General features: G+C 40.7%; 1 protein-coding gene across 4 annotated transcripts in view; it reads left to right on the forward strand.

Moving 5' to 3' along the window:
- Positions 1–27,593, forward strand: part of kcnip4a (potassium voltage-gated channel interacting protein 4a) — a 150,330-nt gene that overhangs the window by 96,225 nt on the left and 26,512 nt on the right. Inside the window, exon 1 of one of the 4 annotated variants that reach the window (XM_050066769.1) lies at positions 14,595–15,206. The exons of the other annotated variants lie outside the window; for them this stretch is intronic. Coding sequence (XP_049922726.1) covers positions 15,095–15,206 — 112 coding nt within the window. The 5' untranslated portion in view covers positions 14,595–15,094. Of the gene's footprint in view, positions 1–14,594; positions 15,207–27,593 lie in introns of those variants that run through there. 4 annotated transcript variants of the gene reach the window in all.

A 27,593-nucleotide genomic window follows, 5' to 3' on the forward strand; every position in this document is an offset into this window, starting at 1 on the left:
GATGCTCTTAACTCTATAGTGATGAAAATAGGTCCTTCCGAAAAACGAATCCAACAAGCAAAGAATACAAAATTCGTAGTGCTGCTCATTACTCTGTGGTACTCTCCCACTTGATGGCTTTTGGTTAAAAATAGACCCGCTACACAGCCGGACGCAAATGGCTCCTTTCAGTCTCTGTGCCTCTCGTCAGTGGCGTGACAGTGAGTGACAGTAGTGTGCCACCAGCGTGCGTGGACGCGACAGCTGATGAGAGCAGGCTTTGATATGGCAGGGGGGGCTTTTTGCAAATTATTCTCCTGCTGAAGGTGTGTCTTTTATCAGCCAGGAGGGGGTGTAAAAATTGGTTCCAATTACAAATGGACAAAACAGCAATGTGCAGATTGTCACTTACAATTTCAACTCTTTGACTGCAAATTATAGCAGAAGGGGAATTGTTTTAATTTTTTTTCTATGCTCTCTGATTGCCAATTGTTGCATCATCACCTTTTGACCTGTAATTGCACTTTTAGTTCACTTTGAGCAAATATTTGGTAGAACAGAGCAGTGCTTGTGTCCAACTGCTAAACCCAGTGCGCTCTCCGTGCCACCAGCTTCACCTGTCACTCCGCTGAGTCCAACCATCTGGACCCCATGCTGTGTGTTGTGTTTGTGGAGCTACAGTACATCTTAAGGCACAGCTGTGACACATTATCCACCCATTGTTACAGGTTTTACTCGAAATCCTTGCTGTGTGTAGGGATCAGGCTATACGTTCTGCGCGCCCGAGGATGTGTTTTTCTCAGTTGGTGTGATACAAAGCTGTGATTCAACATGGCAAATGGTTTTCTGTTATTAAGTAGAGAACTGTAACTGAATAGTACATAAGTGGATCCACACTGCTCAGGGACATGTGAGATGATTCAGAAGCCATGCACGGCTTTAACAATACTCTCAATATCCACGTTCCCCTTTATCACAGAAAGCACATGGTTTGGATTCAGAGAAGAACCTAATATTTTTCACTGCTGATGAACAATGGAGTAAAGATGAGTTTGCATCATAATAGTATTTGCTTAGAAGATGTCTTGATGCATATGGTGCTTTATAACACATGAATTCTTGGAATAGGAGACACATACAGTACTGTAGCTGAAAGAAATCACATAAGGGGCTTAATCTTTGGCAAGCTGGCTGCCATGGCATGGCTTTAGATGTGTTTTTTTAATACATCCTGTTACTTTTATGGATAATGATAACATATGACAATAGTTTTGTGAGACAGAGAATCTGCCACAATGGTAAAAAAACAAGGCTGGGAGATTTTCCTCTGTCAAAACACCAAAAATGTGTATGTCTTCTATTATTTGCACGAACATTGGCATGAACAGTGTCAGAGTGCATTAAAAGCTCATCGATATAAGCTCATAAGTATATCAAATGTGCTGTTCTTTGAGTTAAAGGGCTGATTTTTAAGTTGGCGATGAAGAAAAGAAAGATATGAATATGTTTTGGTTTGTGATTGAAGGACGTGTGAGTGTCTGCAAATGTGCCAGCAGAGGGAGCCAAAGTGCACCGTCAGTGTTAGTCCTGTTAGTCTTTTTACAATTATGAACAGCATGAATAACTAAATTTAAGAAAAGTCCTGTGCAGATAAATCTGTTTAAATGTCCATAATCCTACAAATAATTTTGACCCCACACAGACATTTGTTTGTTCAGAAGAATATCAACTCAATTTATCTTGCACTTTTAAAAACAATGCAACAAAGCACTTTACAACCAGATAGAAATTAGACAACATTATAATGCATAAAATGTGGTGACATTAACGTGGAAAAAGCATGGCTGCAAGAGGAAATGAGCCGGGCATCTAAAAGCAGGAGAGGGCAAAAGTTCCATCTCTGCTCAGAACAGTTAAAAGCAGCATGTCCCCTCCTAATTGCTTGCTTATTATAAATATTTGTAAGCTGAGACTGATGCACCCTTGTGATCTAGCTCGCCACTTTGACATGATTTCAAAGACCTTTTCTTACTTCGGAGGGAAAGGATGAAATACCCTGCCACAGCACAAACACAGTTTAAACTAATTTGATAAAAGTTCCAACACTACAGTGATGCCGTGACAGTTAAATACACTTTAGCAGCCATTAGTGTCTAAAATATAGAAATGGGAAGGAATCAGGATAGTCAGTGGTTGAATAGAGCAATCTTGGCACTGCTCTTTTATTAAATAGTTCATTCGTCTCTTGAGTTTGAAATCAAACCCATCTGTCTCTTTTTTAATATTTGTACTAAAATACTATTCATGCCAGCATCGCTAATGTGCTCTTTATTGCCTTCTTTTGACATTCTAAACAAATTAGTTCAGTAAGAGTATTAAAAATTCTCCCAGTTTATTATGATTTTTGATAATTGCCCGGAGTCTCAGACAGGTATTACAGGCATAATGTTGTGCCTCATAGCTTTCCTCTGAATTAAACAGCGTTCGTAGTGTTTCCACAGGCATTAGCTGTACTCTGTCATTAATCACAGGATATGATAAGGGAGCAACTAGTGACTGATTTTCAGAATCCACGTGTACAGTGCCGTAATCAGTTTGAGGCTCTCTCTGCAGGCAGGCCAGATTGTTTTCTGCCTTGATTGAAAAACACTTTGTTGTAAAGCATTGCTGATTGTGCATCTGTACAATCAGTGCTGTTATGAGTACGAGCTACTTTGCTTTGCATTTGGTGAAGCTGATTTCCGAAGGCCACTGAATACAATAGCTAATGAAAGAAGCTAACAGGCTTTATATCATGTGCATCTTTGAAGTGAACACTTGAAACCAAAAGCAAACAGCTTTAAATCCTCTGTTTTGGTGACCTTAACCTGTTTACATATGGAGTAGAGTAAGTATTGAGCCTCTTGTCTGGGGGAACTGATCTCTCCTTGTTTCTGCTGGCTTGGAAATGCTCCCTAAACATCCCATCTCTTTCAGCATGAACTCTTTTAATGGTAGTAAGTATTTGCTAGTTACAGTTCTTTGCTTTAGGACCCTTTTATTGGTCCAAATAATAAGAGCTTGTTGGTAGAGAAAAGTTTAATGCCCAAACCAAGATTTTAATGCTATAGTACCAACTCGTTTGTCCTCTGAAATCAATCAAAAAACTTCCCTTACTGTTAAAGTTAGAAAAATGTCAGTGAAATATAACGTATTGTATTGTAAATGCATGCAGTTATGGGAAGCATAGTATGAAGAATCCACTTCATTTTTTATGCTGATATACATTGATAATACACTGTTTCAAACTTGACACACAGACATTCCCAATGAGTCCCTATCCTGTTAGAATGTTTCGCAGTGTATGTGAATGACATCTGCTGTGAAGATGTTAACATGGACCCAATCTTCTGCCTATCAATGCAATTCCAGTGAAAGAATCTATAGACCAAATCACGGTCCTATTCACTTCCAGGTAGACAACTGGCGATTGATTAGAATTGCGGGGATATGCAAATTATCTACTCTATGGTGAAACCTGATAGTCCAACCTATTCGGACGTTTCTGCTGTGCTTATCTTATGTACTGTGTCGCTTGGCCAGCATCTTTGATTAACCCTAATCTACCAGCACAAAGGCGAACATCAAGCAATGTACTTCTGCGGATGGGGACCATAGCAAAATACACTTAAGCCACATAAAAAGACATACTCAGGAGTTATTCTAAGAACCTAATCTTAGAACTTGTTTTGCCCTTTGTTGGTACTAAGCATGAGCTCATGGGAAATGAAGACTTTTGCTTTGAGTGTTCTCTCAGTTTCTGCATTTTTGCAAAATTCTCACACATTATTTTGCCACCTCCAAATATAGCACTCCTAGCTTGATTGTGTGCCACGCACAAATATGGTGCTGCTATTTGTTGTTGCATAGTTTGGTGTAACTGGCCCCACTCTCAATAAAGAAGAGAGTACTGCTATTATTTTCAGGATGAACAATGATTAGAAAGGGTTAATTGTGTAATCACTCCCTACTGTATCATTGCCATTAGATTACTTGAAATGTTGCATGTCTTGGACAATGACTGCATATTAAATGTCAATACTTTTCATTTATGTGTGCTTTGGATTTCAGGAAGTTGCTCACCTCTGAACCAGGCTTAGTCACTCACAGTAATATACTGTTTATTTTTTAAATTTGTGTGTTTCTCTTTAGGATCATTAAAACTTGAACTTGAACTGCCGCCTGCTCTGCTGCTAAGTCATATTTGATCCGCTTCATAGATCAATGAACAAAATGATTCCCGTAATTTATTTTCTCTCATTTGATACTGTTATGGCAAGGGATGTCTCCACACAATTAACTGGAAATGGAATATTGGAGTATTTAGTAGTGGGAGATTATTAACACCCAGACCAAAGCTTGCCTTAGGAATGCCCCTTGCTTGTAATATTAAGCTTTATGAGTTTACCGTTTATCCTGGCTTTAAGGGTGATACTAAATAGTTTTAATTCATTTACAATTGTGAGTCAAGATACAATACTAATGCATCATACATAATAATAAGATTATGTTTGTCCCATAGCATGTAGTAGTGTACATTTTAGATGTGAGGGTCGATTTTCAAGAGGTTTATTATCATTTAAATAGATTTGAGATCAAGATTGTGACAAGGCAAGAGTCGGATCGTTTGCTTGTTTTTAGTACGTAGCTTTAGTGGACATACTGCACCTCTTGACTTGTAGATGGGAGTAAACACATGCTACTGTACTCACAGAATAGGGTCTAAGAATAACGAAGACTTACCTGTGTCTTTTGCCATTAACCCATTAAATGTATCCTGTTGAGCTTTTGACCATTGTGCTATGGAGCAGTCCTTTACTTCCTGTCAGCTGATGCCATTCACATACACTGCTTAACATTCCAACAGGAAATACAAAGAGACCCATTTAGAAGGTTAATGATTTAACTTTAAAGCAATCTATATAGTATAGTTGTGACATCACAAATTCACAGAATCCTTGACAGCTCATTTAAAAGCACAGTTTCTGAATACGAATTGTGTGTATTTCTCTGTGGACTGAGAGTTTTGATACTTTCACAGTATAAATATAGCATTTATACTTGCTCTATAAACAGAAAGACATGGTAATCTGACTTTTTACAATATGGGACCTTTAAAGGAATACTTCACCCACAAAATTACCATTTAGATATCAAGTAGTCATGCAAAATAGCAAACCTTAGCCCCTTTTACACTGCCAGATTTTCAGTGAATGTTGGGCCATTTTGCCGGCTAGCTGCGAGTGTTTAGACACACAGAGCCAGATTGGCAAGTTGATCCGAGATGCCCATTTTTCCGCCTTGTAGGGTAGACATATTGGTGGAACCTTTTTGATTTAAAAAGAACGAGGCGCCCTTCTGCCACGGGAGGGGCTGTTGATGACGCAGCATGTGCGACCCACTGGCAGTAGATAAACAGGAAACAGCTGATAGCAGGAATGAGCAGCTAGTAGCAAGAGGGAAACACAAACCTGACAGACACAGTAAAGATGTGGGTAAACTGGGGAGACAAAGAATTGCGCGCCCTCCTTGTCCTCGCAAATGAAGAGGCCATTAACGCGCCCTCCTTGTCCTCGCAAATGAAGAGGCCATTAACCGTCAAATGATGGGACGGTAAAGGATGGGCCAACTTATGAGAGAATCGCCAAAGGACTGACCAGCCGCGGCTTCCCTCGGAGCACGTCACTGTTTACGTCACACGCTGAGCTTCACGTTTTGTTACTTGCTCACGCCCCCCATTGCCCCAAAAAAGGCGCATTCTGTATAAACAAAAGTAGGTAGGCGGCATTTCGCTGCACTCCCCGATTTTGTTTTTATACTGCCAATGCTGAAAGAAGATCGGGCTTTCCTGCAAATTTGCACAATTCCTATTTAAAAAGGGCTATTGATTTATGATTGGTTGGGGGCCACTTTTAATAACAGCAACAGCAACAACAAAACATCTGTTTACAACTTCTCACACAACTCGTGCAGTATAATCCAAGTCTCATTTATCCAGTCGTATGCTTAGAACTTCCCAAACACATGCATTTTCACTAAAACCTTACCATTTAAAACTGAACTGAAAGTAAAACTTACCTATGCTTTCTTTAAAGCCAGCCCCCAATACTAAGTTTTTTATTAAAATCACATGTGTTTGGGAAATACTGAGCATATGACTAGATAAATAAGACTTGGATTATACTGCATGAGTCGTGTGAGATTGTGTAAACGGTTGTTTTGATATACAAACTTGTTCCTCAATCAATTGATAAATCAATATCTACTATTGCATTTTTATATTGCCAGTGCGTATCTTAAACCCTACATGCACATTTTATATTATTGCTTTCATTAATAAACACACTGCTCACGGCTCTGACATACAGCTTTAACAGTTATACGCTCAAATTCATCATTGCTTTTAAATATAACGACCTGTATTGATTTCCTCTCAGTGTTCGTTTCTTGCTGATGAATTACGCTCATTATAACTCATCCCCTGGACAGTGGCTCCAGCCATCCTGTACTCTGTCTGCCATTTTATGTCTCCCTTCTCTTCTGTCTTTTTACTGCTCCTGCTAATGCGTAATTCTCCGTTTGACCTTTGCACTTGAAGTTTACTTTGACTGGCACTTTGCTGCTGACGGATGGCGCACCGTAAATCCGATGACAGGCTGGCCATGCAAAGGCAATCCGTGTCCTGCTCTTTGCTACGTGTTGTCCACAGTGAGCTGTCAGATAGCCGTGTCAGAGCTAATATGGCTAGACACGGAGAAAAGCAGGTCAATGTTATCAGCTTCAGCACACTGCCCTAAGCTTTGTGGTACTGTCCATTTGCAGACAATGCCATTGACTTTTCTCCTTTACACTAGAACTAATCATCTGGAATGAATTGGGATGTGGATAAAGATCTAGTGGTTTTGCTTGCCAGAGAAGGCTGACATGTCTTGTGAAAATGACTGGCATTCAGTAAGGGAGGCTAACATTTCCTAAAAGAAGCCATACTGGGCTTTCACTGTAATTTACACAATATACAGCACAAGACAAAGCATTTAAAGCAAACATCTGAGTGTCATAAAATCCTCTTGAATATTAATTCATGCTGTTGTATAAGTTTCATTGTGATAAGAATGTGTTTGCTTTCTACACTACGTCCTGGTATGATCACAGCACACTGTGTAGTTAATTAACCCTGGGTTACACAAAATTAGGGTGTGCAGTCTTTTTCCAGTCAAATTTGGCACAGGTACAGTTCTGTCTCCTCTTTGCTTATTTTGCATATGTTTGGTGAATTTTGTTTAACTTGGCAGTGCAGAATGTATTACATTCAATCATGCAGTTGTTTAAGTGAGTGTGAGTGAATCCAGCAATTACTTTTCCAACTGTTTGCTCTCTAAAATGTCAGAAAATAGTATTAAAAAAAGAGAAAATAAAAGAAGCTTTTTTCACAATTTCTCATGGTCACGTCATTTAATTGTTTTGTTAGGCTAACATTCCAAAACCAAAAGATTTTTACTTTTCATATTTTACAAAGAGAAGTATTAAATCTGCACAATTTTAAAACTGGAACCAGATATTTGTTGAAAATGGACTTAAACGATTAAAAATAACAGATAACCAAACAATCAATTGATTAATTGTTTAAGCGCGAACATCACTTTTATGAATTCCGTGAGATAGCTCAGTTAGGGGGTTAAAGAATGAGTGTACATCCTGAATTGTCCCACTGCTTTTGACACACAAAGAGTTACTTTGCTGATCAACCAGCTCTGTGTCATAATAATATGTAGTATGTGTAAAAAACCTGTGGTGCTTGCCTCCCAGTGAAACTCCGCCTGACGACGCGTTTTGTGTTATTTGGGGGATTTTCGCTGACTCCTGGGCTTTTGCTCAAACTCCAGGCTGTTCATAGGCATTTTCGTATTGCCCACCACCCATGCTGCCACCACGGACACAAAAACTATAGAAGTGGATCAAGAGACAGACTGGCCCCCTCTGTTTTACACTCAGAACAAACTCCGATCAGACAGTAAAACTAGGCAGTGCCGATCAAATATAAACCACAGATTCTGTTTCTGAGTTGCTGATTTCTCACTTCAAATATTTTCAGAAACGTGTTTTACCTTCCTGTTTAACTGCGACATTAGATTGTTTGTTAACTGTTTGTTAAGGGGCTAATTGTTTGTTTCCAGCCAGCCACCACTATGTTAGTGGACGGGTTCGCATTACGTCACTGATCAGTGGATGCATGTATTGGTTCAGTGTGGCACTGTGTTTTCTGGTGGTTGAAGCTGTTCTACCTCTTGAGCAAAAGCGAGTACCACAACCCTTTTTCTCTGTTTGCTATGGTCATGTAGCACCCATTTTGAAAGTATTTGAATCCTTCTACTGCATAGACAGCCCAGTTTAACGAAAATACCATCTTTCCACTGGTGAAATACTTCTTTAACTTGCAAATACGTGAACTCGACTTGATAAAACTGATGCAAGTGGAAAAATGATCAGAACAGAGGGGGAAGATTGTGTTTTTAATACCCATCCAACCCTGAATGATAAGACATCACCACATGATCTGCTTATACATATTTATTGTAATCTTAGTTAACATTCAATGGACTGAATGACAGTTGAAGCTGAAATAGTTGAGTCATACTTGTTGATATCTTCTCTTTCGTTTGATCGTGTGGGTTCTGCGTATATTGAGGTTTAAGGGTCGAAAATTGCAAATTCCCATAACTGCATGCATGCTCATGCACCTGGCAGAGTGAGGCTGCGTTATCCAGAGTCCCCAAAGTAAGTCCTCAATATCAGAGTCACCCCATGGCACTCCACGGTTGATTGCACATGCCGCTTCGCTGAGGGTTGCCCCGGTTCACAGCTTATAATTGCCTTCCCCTTCACAGGTGCCGCTTCAGTAAATATGACAGCCTCATTTTAATGTGCCTTGGAAAACACAACCCAAACACTGATGCCGCTTTGCATGCCTGAGCAAATCGCTGCAGGTGTCGCCTAATTATATCACCCCCTTGTACCCTAAGCTGATCTGTAAACAGCGGGACAATCTCATCTTCGCCTCTTTGCCCGTCCACCGATTGGCATTGCTTTGATTGATGGCGGTTGCATCGAAAGCCAGGACCCCTCTCCTGGTCCTGTACTTTCACGGAGACTTACTGCATGCCTGAAAGAAAGATAACACTTGTCTAATGCTTAATGAAAATTTAGGTCTTGGGGGTTGTTTGGTAGTGCCATTTGTCGCTGTGTCAAAAAAAATAAAAAAATAATAAAAATCCAGAGGAGGTTGTAGCATTCTCAGGAAAAGACTCATTTAAATCACCTCTGGTGTTCATTTTTATTTTAACACAATTTACCTAATAGTCGCAGCATTATGGGAGAAAATTCTTAAAGTTTCTTCACTATCACCTGCAGTGTAGATATCCAACATATTAGGCTTGTTTGCATGTAATAAATGGATTATCTGTTTATTTCCTTTCCCTATATAACATATATAACATAACCACTGTTGGTGAGACTGATTCATTGACATCGTAAGGTCGTGTCCTCTGTGTCCACTCTGCCCACACAAGAAGAGATAAGATCCTCCCCTCGGGAATACTGAGGATAGAAAGTGACAAGACAGGTGGCAGCGATGGGAAAATATGTAATCTTTCCAAAGATCAATGTCTATCAGTCTACAGAGGCAGATGAACAAAAAGGCTGCAGGTTTGTCTCATCCTGTTCGTTACAGCGATAAGGACTACAGACATGGTGACATGCCAGACCTCAGTGCAGCTTGACACTTCAGACATGGATCACTGGGAGATGCTGTCCGTCAGAGGATAGACGAGGTCTGTGTGAAACCCTTCACTAAACACATGATGGCATGTGGTGATTTGGATGGCGCAAGCTGTCTTGGATGTTTTTTGTGTGGCTGTCAAAAGTTCCAAAAAGAATCGGTTTGTAATTTTAAAAGGCACGAGTCTCCCGAGTTTTATATACAGAGATATTGAGAAATCCAGTAGAGTAATAAAATTAAACTCCAGTCAAAATTGCATCGATTTTTCAATCTCATGACAGCTGCTGTGATAGTTCGTACCATCACTTTTCAAATCTCAGCTTCAGTGCCAGTAATATTCAAGTTATTTGTCTGGTGTACATTAGGCCACATGTTCCAGAAGATCACATAGACACACGTACTAAAGTTACAACTCAAAAGTACAAAAACCATTGGTGAAAACTGTCCGTTTGAATCGACATATCATTCTTAGAGTTTGAATCTGGCTTTTCTCCTGACAGTAGGTGAAGGACTGACTCATGCACATATGGCAACAAGGATATGACTGCTATGCTGATTATCATTTTGGACTTAATGTTTCCTGATGTAGTCAGTGACAGCTGGAACCATTGACATCATCTCATACGTTTGATTTTGATGCCTGAAATTGAGACAGTTGACGCAAGTATTGCAGGAGGATGTTAAAAACACAGGCCAAAAGCTCAGTTGAAGTTTGCCTCATAGGAAGCAATGGTTATGTAATTTTGTTTTTGTTTGAGCAGTTTGTCCTTAAGTAGAAAACACACATTTTGGATGTAGTTTTTAAGATCCTTAAAACCAAGTTTATTAGTGAAACTTGCTCTGTTAAAGCTGAAATCCATTTAAAGATATCTGAGTAAATCACATGCGAGTAGTTCTGTGTTTAAGTGGTTTATAGTACTTTTAAAGTTAAATATTAACCATGGGGTAACTGCAGTAGCGAACACTGAGTCCTCAATGATCTAAATAGTCCACACATCCTCATTCAAAGGCCTTTTTTTCGTCGAATCTTTGTTGCACATCTTAGTCAACACTGTTCAGCTTCTGTTTTCTTTTTCCAATTTCAATACAAAATCATTTTACAATTTCAATCTTCTAAAAACAAAATAGCCTTGTTAGCTCTGTAAATGCTGGATGTTAAGGTTCTCTATCCGTCAGACCTGCCATGCTGTAACAGTGTTAGAGTGGTGATTGTCCAGAATTTGTGTGACATTAATGGAACAAGATGTGGGGTGTAATATTTACCTGTCAGCAGCGTTGATAGAATCATGGCTCCTCTATTAGTTGGATGGATGCTCCGTGGCATAAAAACCCCACCCCCACTCTTTTTTTTTCCTCATATAAATCTCTCACCTCCACCCCCATTGCTTCAATAATTTATTGGGCAGATATAGTATCGCTGTGCAGGAGAAAGGTTATGATTGGTCAATCACTCCTACATGTTTTATTAACCATTGGTCGACCAGGGACTGTTTGGATTGCAAGCCGTGGCAGAGCAAGGCCAGTGGCGATGCATCCCTCTGGCTTTGGGAAACTTGGCTGCATTCAGGAAACTGTGGCTTGAATGGCTGTGTGATGTGACTGTGGCTTCATTGATGTGGTGCCAGTGGCCATATGTTGGCAGCACTGCTGTGAGCTGGATGTTGCAGCCCAGAAGTCACTGAAGCATCCGACATTTAGGTCAACTTACACTCAATATACAACACTGTACATGACAGCTGGGTAAGCTGTTCCTCCTGGGGTTTTGTAAAAGACTTTGATTGACTTGTTTTTGTGCTACAATAACAGTTTAAATTGGTTTTATTCTGTTTTGCATTTTGGCACTAGTGATGCTTTTGAGATGTAACAGAGTGTAGATTTAAAGACATCCTCACCAAATTCAACATTATTATTTCTCGAGCTGCTATCACAAAGAGTTTAGCCTGCAGAAACTGATTTTTTCTTTTCTTTTTTGGCCACTTGGGGGCAGCAGAAACAAGCTGTGTGCAACACTTACATATTATCATCTTTAAAGTTGATATGATGAACATGTCAGCAAAACAGTTACTCATTTAAACATCTGGCAATATAGAGCAACATTAGCTTTAATTTGGAGTTTGCTTGCCCCTTTATGAAATACTATTTTGGTCTTTACCAGCTCTGGAGAAAAATAGCTAACTCTTTAGCTGCTAAATGCTCCAATGTGTTCCCAAGCTAGATGCTAACCTTGCTTGCTATTTGGTGCTGGATAGGTAGTGTTTAGTGAGTTTTTGGAAGGTTTTTTTTCTTTCTCAAAACAGCTGCCTGCTTCACTTGCAAACGTAGATGAGAACTATGAGAATAAATCAAAAAAATAAAGTTTTGAGCTGAAAAACCAAAAAAGTGCAGCATATCGTCATACAACAGTTCATATGATATCCTATGAAAATGCAGATACAGCAGTTTGCGTAATGTCTCACAAATTAGCGCAATGCAGATGGCATTGTCACATTGGGGGTCGTCACTTTGCGTACTTAACATAAACTTCCGACTTGACATGAAATTATGTAGATTAGGTTTAGGAATCGAATCATGGTTACAACAAACCTTAAAATAACTTACTCAAGTTCACTTGGTTTCAGGCCTTTGTTTGTTTGACCCATCCACCACCCCAACCTGCCTCCTTGCACGTAGTTTCGCCCTTTATACTACTTACTTCTTTTCCCTCATCAGTGCATTGTTCACATGATTGCAGCCCTCCTGATTATGTGGGTTAGATACGAATCACTGGCTCAAGATTATTGGTTATTTATGAATTCTGGTGCATTATTTTTTGTAGGTATTCTTACAAACACTGCATGAGAACAGCTTGGACAGTGAGATTAAAGGCGTTAAGATGCTCTGTAGAGCTGATGTTTAATCAAAATCTTCTTTTCTTTCTTTTCACCTGCAGTTTGGACAGTTTGGCAGTTGTTGTAGTGATATAACCTGGAAATGATATCCCTTGATATCCCGTAGACAAAGAAAATTTGGACGGGTTACAATGGAAAGTCCATTAATAGTGGCAACTTAGGGAAAAGAAATTGGCTCTGTAATCACCCTTTACTGGAACAAGTTAATTTCCCCAAACAGGAAGCATACATCACTACACTGTTGTCTGAAGAAGCTTGTTTTTCACTAATTCAATTTCAAGAAAAACCACACACACTCAAACCGTCTTTGGTACAAAATGACCCTTTAGCCCCCCCATCGTATTTCCCACGAATCCATGCAGTCTCATTCAGTGTGTGTTTTTCACTTTGTATGGATGAGACACGCATAACAAAGTCTCCTCACATGGCCAGGGGCCATCCAGATTAAGTAGGATGTGTCTGCTGAATATTATTTTCTTTTTCAAACAGCATCATGCTAAATTATTCACACACAGATCTTTTTTTTTTTTTAAGCAGGATTATGTCCCTCATTTTCCATTCTGTGTTGTTCAGAAAAGAGCAACAGCTGATGGACCAAATGTAAATGAATGCAAGTGAGTTTTTCCATCACTGGAGTAAGCTGCTACTTACTGACTATGTATCATGGTGAGTCACTGTTTCTGTCGCGGCGCTAAAATGATGCACTCATGATGATTATAATTAAGGTGGCTTTGCGCATTTGCATCATTGATACACAGCTGACTTTATTATAGCTGGAATTAAAGCAGGAACAAACGCAGCAGAGGATGTTTCCGTTGTTAAAATATTCCACTTGAGTTCTAAAAATGTGTTAGAATTGCAAATGAATGAAAAAAATTCATGAGCTTTTACTAGTGTTTTTGGATGCTTTGAGCGTGTACTTAGCGGGGTTAATCATGTGATGTTGAGCACAGTCATGGATGGATTAAATGATAATGTTTTTAAGTGAAATCCAGTTATTTCAGAAAGTGTTTTCTGTAAATCTGTGTAGAAACAATTCATGTAGTGGTGGATGATAATGACTATGACTACACAGGGGCAGTAGATGGTGGTGTCTTCACTCATTTGCTACAAACACCGACTGCATGAATCACCCTCACTCTCTCTCGCGCTCACACTCACTCACACTTTGTTTGTTCCCTTCATCACTTCACTGCATCCCGCTGGAATCAAACTCCTTTTGAAAACAAGCGGTTACATTTAATGAAGTGCTGGATCAATGCCATTTCCCCCCCTCACATCAGTGTATGTAAAGACCACTGAGACGTATTGCTCCCCCCAATTGCCTATTCCCCTTCCCCATCAAACCCGCCTACACTCAGTTTTAGAGGGCTACATTTTTATGTGTGCATTGGGGGGTTTTTTTTTCGCACCTTTAAGCTTTTTAGAAAAACGTTTTATTATATTACCATATGAGAGAGATTTCCAAAAGCCTATTTTCAACAGTAGTTTGAAGAAAAAGAGATTTATTTTGTCTGTTTGATTAAAGTAGATTATAAAGAACGCCGTATAAAAAAGCGATTGTTTTGGCTGTCCATCCTGCTTTTCTGAGTGGAATTATTTTTCCCTCATCATCTTCAACTTTAATCCTTCACATAGACTGGAAATGGTGATTATAATGGTATGGCTATACAGTAATGTCAAACACTGAATTTTAGGCAACCTTAAGCATTTTAGGATTTGTTTTTAGTATGTTGAAAGTTAATGTAAACACACATAGCTCATGAGAGGTTGTGCATCTCCCATTGTAGCACCACATCTCCCCTGTGCCTCGGTCTTATCTCCCCTCCCTCCTCCCTCGCTCACTCATATCCACTCCCTCTCATCTTCCCTCCCTTTACTTTGCAGTGAGGCAGTCAGTGCGCCTGAAAGAGCGAGAGAGAGCCACAAACTGTCAGAGAAGAGCAGAGTTTGCTCTGCCTGCCTTTCCACTGCTTTCACGTGTCTCCGTATTTGGGAGGAGAGGAAAGAAAAAGAAGAAGGAGGGATTGAGATCAGCTTTTGTGGACTTCCTTTTAGAGTCCGCTTTTCTAAATTCTCAGTGACCCCACGAGATCAGAAACATTTTTAATGACTTTTGGCTCCTCACAAACCTGAGGCCAACACTTCTTGCTCTTAACCTCATCCCATTTTAGCCTAACCCAGACTGGATTTAGGGAGCAGGCGGGCAGTAGGCGGGTGCCAGGAGGCGCCCGGCCCGTGCGTGTGGGCCGGTGTAGCGCTGGAGTTGGTGCAGGGGAACTGGAGCGCAGGGCCGGGTGGCAGCGCTGGTCCTGGTCCTGGTCCTGGCGGCGCTCCCGAGGGCGAGGAGGCCGACTCGGGCTCCGGGTTCGGGTCGGGGAATGGTGGCGTGGAGTGGGCCGAGGGTGGAGCAATGCTGAGCGCTATCTGGGAGACAGAGGGGCTGCAGACGGTGGGCATCGTGGTGCTGGTGTTCGCTTCGATCAAGCTGCTGCACCTCTTGGGGCTCATCAGCTTCTCTGAGGGTAAGACACTAGTGGAGATTGAGTAGGACAGAAATGAGAAGACAGATGACATGGAAATAGAGTTATCACAGCTGAAATAAAAGAATTGCAAATGCATTTTCAATCTGTCATTTACCCACTTCAGTTGCTAGAACTCCTGTGAAATACACTTAAAGTTTCTAAGACAGCCATTCAAAACTTGATAAGTTGATGGAGGTCACCATACCAAAGCAGGACAAAAAACAAATGGACTGCCTCATCTTACGCACTGAAGTTATGAAAACAGGAAATGTGACAGAAATATGTGTGAGCTTGTGGTGTGACAGGAGGGAGGAAGCTCTCGAGCAGGAAAGATGTCAGTTCAGAAAGAAAATCTTTAGAAGCAAGTTCCAGTTGCATTTCCTGATTTGAAAACTGAGAAATGAGTTGATTTTTTCTTGATTTGTGGGTGTAGTTTCCCTGTTTTTGTGTATATAGTTTAAAAATGTGCTTACAGTCTTGTTAACTAGCCCCAAATTCCCTCGAATAACAATTTTCTCATGTGTAAGCATCACATTGTGCACTCAAGGCAAACTTGTCACACTGTACGGGCGCAGTAAGGCTCACTAAGCACAGAATGTCTCCGGCCTAAATAAACTGTTTAGTTTGAACCGACTGCAGTCATCTCATTAAAATAAAGTAGAGCAGCATAGTAAGCAGTTGGAGCTCAAAACCAGCCCATCCATCAGACTACTGTTTAGTAAACACACCTTATTTTCTAATTAGAATAATCAATCAAAAGTCTCCAAAGCTGAATGCATATTCAGGGGGATGATAAGAAAAGTGCTTATGTGTATTAGTGAGTAGCTGGAAAAAGCTGACCTGACCCAAGAGATGTTTAGATGGAGCCCCGAGGTGTCAGCGTCTATGTATTGGCTGTGGTTGTGTTATTTTTTTAAAGGCACATGGGAGCTGTGTTTTCATGTGGGGGAACTGTGTGGCTCATGCTCAGCGTAACCGTTTACATGCTTCACTAAACAGCAGCAAGTTGAAACTTGCTTCCCCCCCCCCACTCGCTCTGTATTAGCAGATGTAGCCGACATGATATTGATTATCTTCCATGGTGAGATGAAACCAGCGTGTGGAGCGCTGTTTGCCTGATGGTGTGATCTGTATTCCACACAGGTGTCTCAGAGTGTAATTACTTAGAGAATATCTGCTATCTGAGCCCGTGGTATACATGACGAGCAGTCAATACAGGTATTGACGTTGTGCTGAAGTCATGTTCAGGAGAAGGATGGGAGCATGGAATATCAAACGGGGTGGGGGAGGGGTGTTGGGTCTGAAATGTTTTTAGGGAAATAGTCTTGAAAATTAGGGATCATGGAACGTTTCCAACATTTTAACACTGGCATTCACAGCGTTGTGCAGCTTGAAATCATGTGAGTTGCATGTTTTTTTGGGGTGGGAGGAAACTAAACCAGATGCATCGGCATATAAATTATGGACACTAAGGCTGTAACATCCTCAATTTCTTTTTCAATTAATCTGTTGATTACTTCCTCAATGATTCAATTCAAAAGCCTATTTTTATTCCCAAGAGCCTCAGCTGCCATGCATAACTTGTTTTATTCAACCAACAGTGCAGAACTCAATGATATTTATTTGACTGTCTTATATGACAAAGGAAGGCATGGAATCTTTACATTGAAGAAGCTGAAACCCGCAAATCTTTGGCATTCTTGCTATAGAATTAAAAACAAACAACTTGTTCAGTAATTGACTAGTCATTCATGTTACCCAGAGCTGCATTTGACTATAGTTTTCAAGATCGAGTTATATGTGGATTTTCTTTATTCATAAATTCATCCTTGAGTCTATAAAATGTCAGAAAATAGACATCTGAACTGTCCATCACAATTTCCCAGGGCTCAAGATGACATCTTCAGGTTGCTTGTTTTGCTCAACCAACAATTGAAAAACCAAAACCAATTCATTTTATGGTTAAAAAATAAAACAAAAGAGAAACTGCAGATCATTGTTCAAATGAGCAAGCACTTGTCATTTTTGCTATATGAGACTAGACAATACATTCTCTGTCCATCTACCATCCATAAATCAACCTGTGTGTAAGATTAGTGGCATCTTGCGGTGAGGTTGCACAACTAAAACTTCTCCCGTGTGTCAAGCGTGTAGGAGGAACCGTGGTTGCCAGCATGAAAATGCAGATGGCTCTGTCGAGAATCACTGTTTGGTTTGTCTGTTCTGGGCTACTGTAGAACAACATGGCGGACTGTGTGGAAGAGGGTCCGCTCCGTATGTAGATATAAACAGCTCATTCAAAGGTAACAAAAACACAGCAATTCTTATTTTCAGGGGATTGTACACTAATGAAAACATAGTTATGAATGTTACATTCAATTTCTACCAATAGATGCCCCTTAATCCCACACACTGGACCTTTAACTCTATTTAGAAGTAACCACTGCTGAGATCAGAATCAAGGCTTTGCTGTGCAGTGACAGTCCTTACCACTGAGCTACTGCACTGCTTCCCTTTATAATAAAAACCCAGCAGTCACAAGAATTACCTTTGTTGACATTTTTGTAACACAAATCCCCTCATGCAGCTGTCACCTTCTGCAATAACTAAACATGTTTGTTTTTCACCTTTTTATTTTTGGTAAAAACCTTTGGGGAAATGTTTAACTGAGCGTGCACGCTCTGCTTAACATTCATACAGTCAGACATGTCCGCAGCTGGGAGCTGCCCAGTACGATCACGTCCCTCTGCTGCTGGCCACCTGAGCAGCTCCACTGAGGCATCTGAGGATAAAGGTCCCACTTTAGAGCCTCTGTGTGGAAAATGCAGTGGGAGTTTCTCAGCTGGGCTGCAGATCTGAAGTGGCAACGTCCCCAGTTGCAGACAGCGAGCTGAGAGCGTGGTCTGGATGTGTTTTACCCTGTCCCATTCTTTACTGTAGCGTCAGCTGGCAGCAAAGAGACACTGCAAGCTTTGTTACGATCAAGTCGTAGGAGACATCATTGCAAGCAGAGGGGCTCACGTCTGACCTGCAGGGACTGTACAACACTCTGATCACTTCTACTGCAGATTATAAGGACTTCAGACCCGGAAAAAAAAGTTTGTTCACACCCTCTGCCTGCCACTGGCATGCTTCTATGTTGGAAAAATATAACATGATCATTGCATCAGCCAGTGTACAATCACCAGAGCATTGTACTGTGAATATGAGCAAGGCCTGGAGAGCAGCATGGGACGCTGCTCAATGTTGAATTTTGAATTTAGTTGGACTGATGTGTGCATGTTTTCCTATCCCAAGGCTAGTATTAGAATTTCCCTGCAGCTGGCTAAGTGTCGGCTCAACTTGGCTACTAAATCTATATAATGAGCCCTGATGTTAGAAATTCTATATCTTCTGTAGAAATGTGGACCCTCTGTAGTAATATATCACATTTCCTAGTCTGATTTGTTTAGAGGCATTGCGACAGAACAAGGAGCAACTTTCACTCTTTGTTTCTCTCATACACACACTTGTTTTTTCCACACATATGTACATTTCTACGCACAGTCATGCAATGCAGAGCCATTAGCGCAAAGTGCTGAGCAAAGCCTCATAGGGTGCAAACTAATCAGTGTGTCACACAATGATAAATAATTCTCTGGTTCAGCCGTACGCAGCAGCAACCCCAACCCCATGCCCCCTCAATCACGCGCATTCACAAGTACACCATTAGTCGAACAGGGATGGAACGCTGTGTCAATTTGGACCCGCCGTCTGCTATTATCGGGCGAGAGCGCAGGGAGTGTCTTAGCGCTGATATCCATCTAACAAACTTCTCGTGTTCTCTGTGTCCTTGATGGGGATTTATGGCTTGGCAGTGGAGAGAGTTAGTGTCAGCACTGACCTGGGACTGTTTTGCTGCCAATTGTGTGTTTTCACTTACAAGCATGAGCAGGTCATGGCTGTGGGAGGGTCAGCGGGTAGCTGTGTGAGTGTCTGAGTTAAACCACAAAATGCATTTTAAGTATACACAGATATAACAACTGTTAAACCAAACCTTATATATAAGGCTGGAGAGTACATCCTCTACGTCACTATAAATTGTCACATTTATTGTAGCATTTTTTTCTTCTGTGTTTCTCCTAATTAATTTCAGTATGACCAACAGATGTTGCTGGACTTCTGGTTGAGACTGCAAGCTGATTAGGTGGTTAAGATTTTTGCTAGATGTCAGTGGTCGCTGTAGCTATTGTTAGTGTACTGACATACAACATGAGATGATACATTTTTACTACTATATGTGTACTTATCTCAGGGTTTCCCACACATTTGTTTATTTGCGGCAGCCCCACCCAGGTGGAGTGTTNATATATATATATAGATAGAGAGATAGATATAGATATAGATATCATATATATATATATATATATAGATAGAGAGATAGATATAGATATAGATATCATATATACCATTCAGTTATTTTTGTGTGGTCTAAAAGTTTGCATTCACTCACAGTAGCTGCTCCTCTCATACATCTATCTGATCAGCTCTGAAGAGACCGACAGATCTGTTATCCACCCCGTAAGTCACAGACTGCTGCTGGGGGAAAAAAGAACCCATGAGGAGTTCCACCTGTGCTGTGTTCATGGACCCACAAAAACCTCAGAATTTAGAGATGGGACACAGAACAGGACACAGCATTTAAAAGAAAAAGAAAAAATGGATCAGAATTAGTGGTGGATGTTTTGTTATTATGATTAACAGAGATAAAGAGACAGTTTTATGTTCAGGTCATCAATACCTGTTTTCTAAATCTGCTAACACAGTTATAGTTAATGGTGTGGATGGCCCCTTAGCCTTGTTTAGTCAAGGCTAAAGCAGATGCAGCTAAGTTGTCGTGAGGCATCGTAAGGCCCAGACACGCCAAACCAACTTCAGATAACTTGTGGCAATGAAAGCTGACTGTTTTGTCTCGTCATGTGACCTGTGTCTCGACAAAAAATTGCGCATGAACACACCGCAAAGACTAGAGCCAACAGCTAAGCAGCACATACATTCTGTGCCTGTGTGAGAGGAAATAATTCCATAGCAGCAGATGTGGCAGTCTGCATTTGTCAATCAAAAAGGGAAACCTGAAGACCATCTTGATGCTAGTTAGCCAGTTGGCACATTAACAACACAATCCAGTGTTGAACGATTAAAGCACATTTACCATGCGCCAGTGAACAATAATGCAAACCACCACGAAACAGTTCTGCTAAAAAAAACTCAATGGCTAAAGAAAAATATCTTACCTTATGCAACAAGTTTGTTTTGGTCTCACTCCCTCTTGACTTTAGCTGTTTGTTTACTTCCCTCACTTCTGTTTCTCCTCTTGTGTGCTAAGCTGAACTGTCAGCTGAAAAAAAGCCAATGAGGTCCAATGGCGAGGGACACACCAGAGTGACAAGGGCGACAGACGCTTACCGACGGCCCAACATTGACCAATGGCCAACTGCTTGGCGTGTCAGGGCCTTTATTTTGTAGATTTTTCAGCTAGTCGTTAAGATTCAAACCTTGATCAAGCGTCATCTTGTTGTCCAGTATCAGATGCAGGAAGTGTCTCAGGTTCACTGCCATCTGTCACTTGAATGGTCACTGCAGGAAGGTGTAAAAAAAAAAATGCTGGTCTGTGTGAAACAAGTGGCAAAACTTGAGTTTGTAGACTCAGACTTTTGAGCATCAACCAAGCCTGTTGAATTTTCATGATTCAAAATTATGAATGACCTTTCTGCTGTTGTTTGGTGGTATTCAGCTGTGATCTAGCAGTTCTGACGTGCCTGTCATTGATAATCACATCATGTGAATATAAAGCTGAAAAGAGAATCACAGTTATGTTTTAGAGTCCAGAGCTCATGCTGTTTGTCATTTATCTTTATGTCTTCATTTCCTGTTCAGGTATTTATGGTGTTTATAAGCCACCAGTGAGCAATTTGAAACCCTGTGAAATATTAAAGTGTGTGCTTCATTTTGTTAAGTGCAGAAGTGTGTACATTTCCAGTACACACACACTGGTTTATGGGCGTGGTATAAAGTGCATCTTTATTGGATTGTTTTCTTTGTCGAGTCACACATCCATCATCAAAGTTGAGTCAGCAGAAGTGTTTAGCATCTTTTTCATTATTTCAGATCCAGGCATTTAAGATCTGCCCAGCTAAATTAATTGGCAATGTCCACTGGGGAAATAAATCTTATTATTACACAAGAAAGCAAATGGGTTTAAAAGATTAAAATATGGAAACAATGAGGCGGTTACAGGTAGAGTGAAATGTGAGATATTTTGCAAGCAGCACCCCCCTGCTAAATTTAATTGTTTCTCCATGTACCAGTCCATTTGGAGGACAACAATCAACTGACCAATTACCCTTTGGCTATTTTCCATGATGCCTATTGAGAGCAGTGACATGATTGACTTAACCTTTGCCTGAGCGTCCTAAGTTTCAGGTCCCTCTGGTGTCTTTAGAGGGGAAGAGGGCACGGCGGAGGACTCTGCCTGTCAATTTGAGTCAGGAAAGCAAGGACGAGTATCACTCAAGCAATCAATTGCGATGAAAACATCACAGATAATAAATCCTGATAGGAGGCGGATGATCTGATATGGATGATGGCAGTGCTTAAAGGTTCCCCATGCAGAGGAGCTGGAGGCAGATGATATTCTCAAAGATGTATTTAATTAAATGACCTGTGTGCAGTGCAGGGATGCAGTATGATGTGAAGTGCCTGTAAAGCACCAGCTTATCCTCAGATATTATTAAACGATAACATGAATATGCATACAGTGTGACGTTGTGACGTGAGCCACGGTGCTATTTAACTGTGCAGATTCTGAGGGCTGTATTAAAGGGAATGTTTCATAGTTAAAGCTTAAGTGTTGTTATAAAAAGACAAAAAAAAAACCTTTAATAAACCTTGAACTTTCTCTTTAGCTTTGAATCTGCCCATGTAGTATTTGTTTTTCAATCAAGGTTACCAAGCAATATGCTCATTCAGCATGATCATGACTTTAATTAACTAACAGAATGAATAATTATGTTGCCACATGAATCCACCAACAATATTTCCCATAATTAAGCCAAGGACATAGATTCTCATGAATAATGCAGTCAATCCTTGCCAACAATATAGCTAATTGCATTTTTTTTCCAGCAGCATTGAATATACCAGGCTTTATAGTCCCTTCTAATTTCCATAAATGGAAAAAAAAATGTTTGAAAGTTTCTTTTGTGAAGTCTGCACTCTGTCCTCCCAGTTCAGATTGATCTGCTCTGTTTCTGACTCTACCCAGACTGCAAGAGTTCATTCCTGCTGCTGAATGAGGATAACATTTCTGATGAAAGCGAAGTGGTGGAAATTGCGTAGTCTTCCTGCAAACTCCTCAGTTGGGTGCGCTAATGTAAAGTGAACTACATATCATACATCATCAGCTGTAAAGCCAGCCAGTCCTAACACACAAAATAATAACATGACTTCTATAAATACTCAGAAAAGATCTACATTGAAAAGGCCACAGCAGCCCAGAAAAAAAACATAATACATACAGACCACTTTACTTGTGATACTGATTGCGAATAATATTTCTGATGAAAGTGAAGTGGTGGAAATACCCCAGTCTTCATGTTAACCCAGTTGGGTGCACTGTTGTTAAGAGAGCTGGGACAGTGGGATGGAAAGTGCTGACTTTGACCTACAGTGATACTCATTATAAGTGATTTCTATAGTAAATTGAAACCATTAACTAGCCTGATATCGCCAGAGCAGATCACAAAGTAGTCTGAAACCTCTCAGTTCATTTTCGATTTCCAAAAGGCGTTAACAAGGGGTTATCAACATGTGACATGGCAGTCACACCAGTAGCACCAGCCAGCCACAGCACATTAGGGCAGGTTGGTACAAAGCAATACAAGCATTTGACAATAAGTTCATTTTTTGGTGTGCACTGTATCCTCTTTTAATGTCAGTGTACCCTGGTTCCAAAGAATCCATGAGCCTCTTAGGTCCTGCATTCTCAATGCTTTGTCTCTCTCCGTCACCCTCATCTCCGGAGGTGTTGTCTGCTCTACTCCCAAAGTAGTCTCCAAGCAGCAGAGGGACCAGGGTGCAAGAGCTAGCTATCCTGTTTCATTTAGCTTGTCTCATTTGTGATCTGATAAACGGAGAGAGAGAGCGGGACAAGGAGGGGCAGAGGGAATCAATGTGCTGTGCACAGCTCCACAGTGAAATTAGATTTTCCTTGTTTTAAATAGTAAAAAAAAAATAAAAAATGTAGCGGTCAATGTTGATATTGTGGCAGGATGTCACAAATAAATCAATGTATGGGAAACATAGTAATGCAGTTCACACTGACTGATAACGAAACAACAACAACAACAAAAAAACGTAGGCTTGAAGTCGATTGAGGGGTCACCAACGCATGATTCGACTCATCGACTTTCATATTTAACATCTTTCTTCCCAAGGAAAAATTTTAAGGGCAGTTGATGGTTCTTCTTTCAGCATCCAGTTCAATGCTAATGTGATGCTAACGTCCTTCGTCTCAAACACGCCTCATATTCAGACAAATGGTTGTCATTGGCTCGGCACGTTTCAGGCCGCTAGAAATCTGTCCAAAGCGGAGGGAGACCAGATGCATCTGCCAGAGCAAATAAAACACAAGCTCGCAGATTCGTCTCGTTCACAGGCAAACAATTAACTGCTCAGAGCTGGTTTTAATCTGATTAAACATCATCAGCTGTAAAGCCAACCAGTCCCCAAAAAACAAAATAGTCAAATAACTTTTCTAAATACTTCTAAATACCCAAGACAAGATCTAGATTGTAAAGTAAAGGAGACATTGATGCACAAAAGATACGCAACAATCCAGAAAAACAATATCATAAATACAGATCACTTGACCTGTTTTAGTGAAATTAGCTGATGTTGCAGACCATAAACTATCCTGTCACAAAACTGGCTAGCACCTTGGCATTATTGCAATGAGTAAAAGCCTTATTGTTATAGAAGTAATAAATTAAGTAAAAAAGTAATCAACCCTCCAAGCCAATTGAGTTCCACTTTTGTTGATTTTCATGGGGAGTTTATCCACTCTCAAATCTCAACAGATGCCATATTGCCTTAGTGTGTGTATTTTGTCTGTCTATTGGCTGAGCCACAGTATATAGAGAAAATTAGATTTTAGTTCAAAAGCGTTATTTTGGGATCGCCGTCTGTTTATGCGCGATACAAACGCTGAATGTCTTGTCAGAATAAAATCCATAAATCCATTGATGTACTTTCTCTCAGTGAGTGGTAGCATCCGTGTTAGTGTACTGTCGGCGACTGGAATACGGATGACTCACTTGGAAGTGAGTCATAGATAATCTCTCCTCTGCAAGTATCTCGAATCCCTTGTCCCCCCTTATAATCTTCAATGTGATTGGAGTAGAAAGGGCAGTGGACCCTTCCTTTCAATGCCAGAGCAAGGTTTTCTTTAAGACAGACACACTTCCAAGTGACAAATGATTGCAATTAAAAGTATAGACTGCTCTTTCCCCCAGATTCCAATAAATGCCTTGGCCCTTGATGGTGTGTCATTATGGCCAGTGTGAGAGCATTTGCTCCCTCATAAAGAACCTTGACATTCAGTCCCCAGTGCTCCAGTCCATGCAGTCAGTCACACTTAGTTCAGAACAGCAAATGACAGCATTTTAGTTAACATCCACACACTGACATTTTATACACTCAAACTGGCTTGTTTAAACTGATTATAACTACTGTAAGTGCATGGGCCAAAACACACTGTAGCAAACTGCACTAATGGCTGACAGCGATGGCTAATGCGTTCCTTTTGCCAGTAAAGAGCTACTGTACTTTGTGCCACTTTATCTTCTGTCTTGCAATTGTTAACCTGAGAGGAATAATCAAGGCTTCAGTCCATTTGGCTGTTTACACAGATATATTCCCAGTCTGCTTGGATTTATTTGCATCTGCCTTTCATCGTTGGCAGTAAAGCACAAAACTTGGTGTCACGTCCCAGGATAAGTGAATTCATATCTCAGCAGAAAGTTTTAAAATGAGCAATGTTCTTTATTCACGGCTATTGGGCAGACAGTTGGTCTTTGAGGTCTCAATAATGTGCCCAACTGGCTTTGGTTTTAAGACAGACCATGCAGTGACCCTGCTTGCCTCTTCCTCTTTTTCCATAAGTCGATTTCACAGCCATTTTTCCTGCCTGCCATAAGGAACTGGCGGCTGTTTTATTAAATAACAGCAATGACATATCGCTCTGCCCGACTCCAATCTTTGGAGCTTATTTGTACTCGGGCCCACCAAATGGGAACAAATGGCAGATCTGTATCCACCTCCCTCATCGTCCATGTGATTTATATGATCTAAAATGAGCCTTTCTCATTACACAGTGGGGACTGTGTTTGAATTACTTTTCTTTTATTGACTTGGATCCTCAGATCTAACACTTGCAAAAGCAGAATTGTAATCAGCAGATGTCCACTGTTGGCAGCTCTGGTATTCTGGATGTCGGCAATAATTTGTTTTGGAGCGTCAGAAAATATTTGGTGCTACAAAGGGGAAATCATTGCACCCCGGGAAAGGCAAAGTCAGCCATTGCAAAAGAGCTAGGTGTTTAATCTTCTGTCCTCAGGCAGATTGGGATATGCATTTATTGTTGCACTTCCCCTCACCTTTTCACAGTTCACTCATTTGATATAAGATGGCATATTTCTATTGGGATTATTGTTCTGGGGGAAGGGTAAACAGCCAAGTGTCTTCTCCAATGCACATGGTATCACCAGCTTCTTTTAGCAGGCTTAAGTGTAGGTTCACAATATCCCACCAGATCCCACCCATCTCCAGTAACTTTCTGCATGTAAAAACTTCTAAACTTTATGTGAGCAAGTAAAGCTGAGAACCTGAGGCAAATGATGCTGAACCTACAATATTCCTCGTTGCCAAAATTTCCCATGACAGTAAAGCACTATGAAAGCATTCTTCTGAACTACGAAAGGTAAATGCAGACTAACTGTCTTGCATCACTCCCTTTCCATCATCTCTCCATCGAATTTGGCTCTGCTTCTACTCTTAACATGCTGTAAGTACAACCCTTTCTCATTCCTATGGCATCAAATACGGCAGCTTGGTCGGTGGCCATCAGCGCCTGATTCTGATGCACAAGGTAACCTGTAGCATCTGTATAAGATTCACCAGGCTTTCAGATAACTTAAGTGTAAACCCATCTGCGGCAATAAGGTAGTATAAAGAGTGAGAAAGTCCAAGTAGAGCGGGGGGAAGGGGCGCTAGATGGGTCAAACAGACACAGGACTTTCACCCAAGAGACCAGTGTTCATGTCCCTTGCAAAGTCAAAAGTCAATGTTGAGTTTTTTCCACTAGGTTACGTAATTAACATCACGTGACATTCTTCCTAACTTACCTATGTAAATTAAGTTACATAACAGATGTACTTATTTTAACCCAAACCATGATCGTTTTTCTGAACTTAACCAAGTTTTACGTGAACATGAAAGTTTATTTTGAAAAGACACTATGCCTTTAACGAGCTGAAATTGACATGCCGTCCCTGAATGTCCAAAACTGATGCTAGAAGGGCACCTAGAGTATCATAGTTCAAGGTATAGGGTCACTGATCATCTGCTGTATTTGACCAGCTACACGTTAGCATTCCATCATCAGTTCTCCTATGTTTGGAATTTAAAAAAGAGACAGAGGGATCATACGTAAGCAGATGTGTTGACTGAGGCATCACTTGAGCAATACATCAAAATAGCCACTCAACACTGCCAATTTAGTACTGTGCTGGGAGGTGACTCATGCCAATGGTGTTCATGCAACTTAAAGCGAGCAGGTCAGACTGATATCACACTGGCCTTTTTTTTTCTTCTTCTTCTTGGAATCATGCCAACATGGATAAAATCCACCACTGGCCACGCTGCCAGACACTGCTCATCTGCCGTCCTTGTTTATGTCTCACTGGGTGTAATTTCAGTTGATTGCTCACTACAAAGTGTCTGTCACATTTGTCCCTGTTTTACTCAAAAACAACACGCAACCTTGGGGTTTGAACACTGGAATGAGGTGTTCAAGTGACCCCGCTGTCTGCACACTGACCCAATAGAAATTTGTCCTAACAGTAAACTCCTATCCCCCTGGCTCTTCCTGATTAGCTTAAATTTAATTTGTCCACAAAGGCTTTTGCCTCTGCATTTGTGTTATTGACCTTATTTGACTTTCTGTGAATGATCCATGTGTACACTGTTACAAATACCAAGTTGACCTTTAGAAAGATGGGTGAGCATAAGCACAAAATCGAAAGAGGTATTGACCAGCCTGCATAGCATGTCAGCAGTCATTAGCTTCAG

Source organism: Epinephelus moara, chromosome 17, assembly GCF_006386435.1.
Source record: "Epinephelus moara isolate mb chromosome 17, YSFRI_EMoa_1.0, whole genome shotgun sequence".
NCBI lineage: Eukaryota > Metazoa > Chordata > Actinopteri > Perciformes > Serranidae > Epinephelus > Epinephelus moara.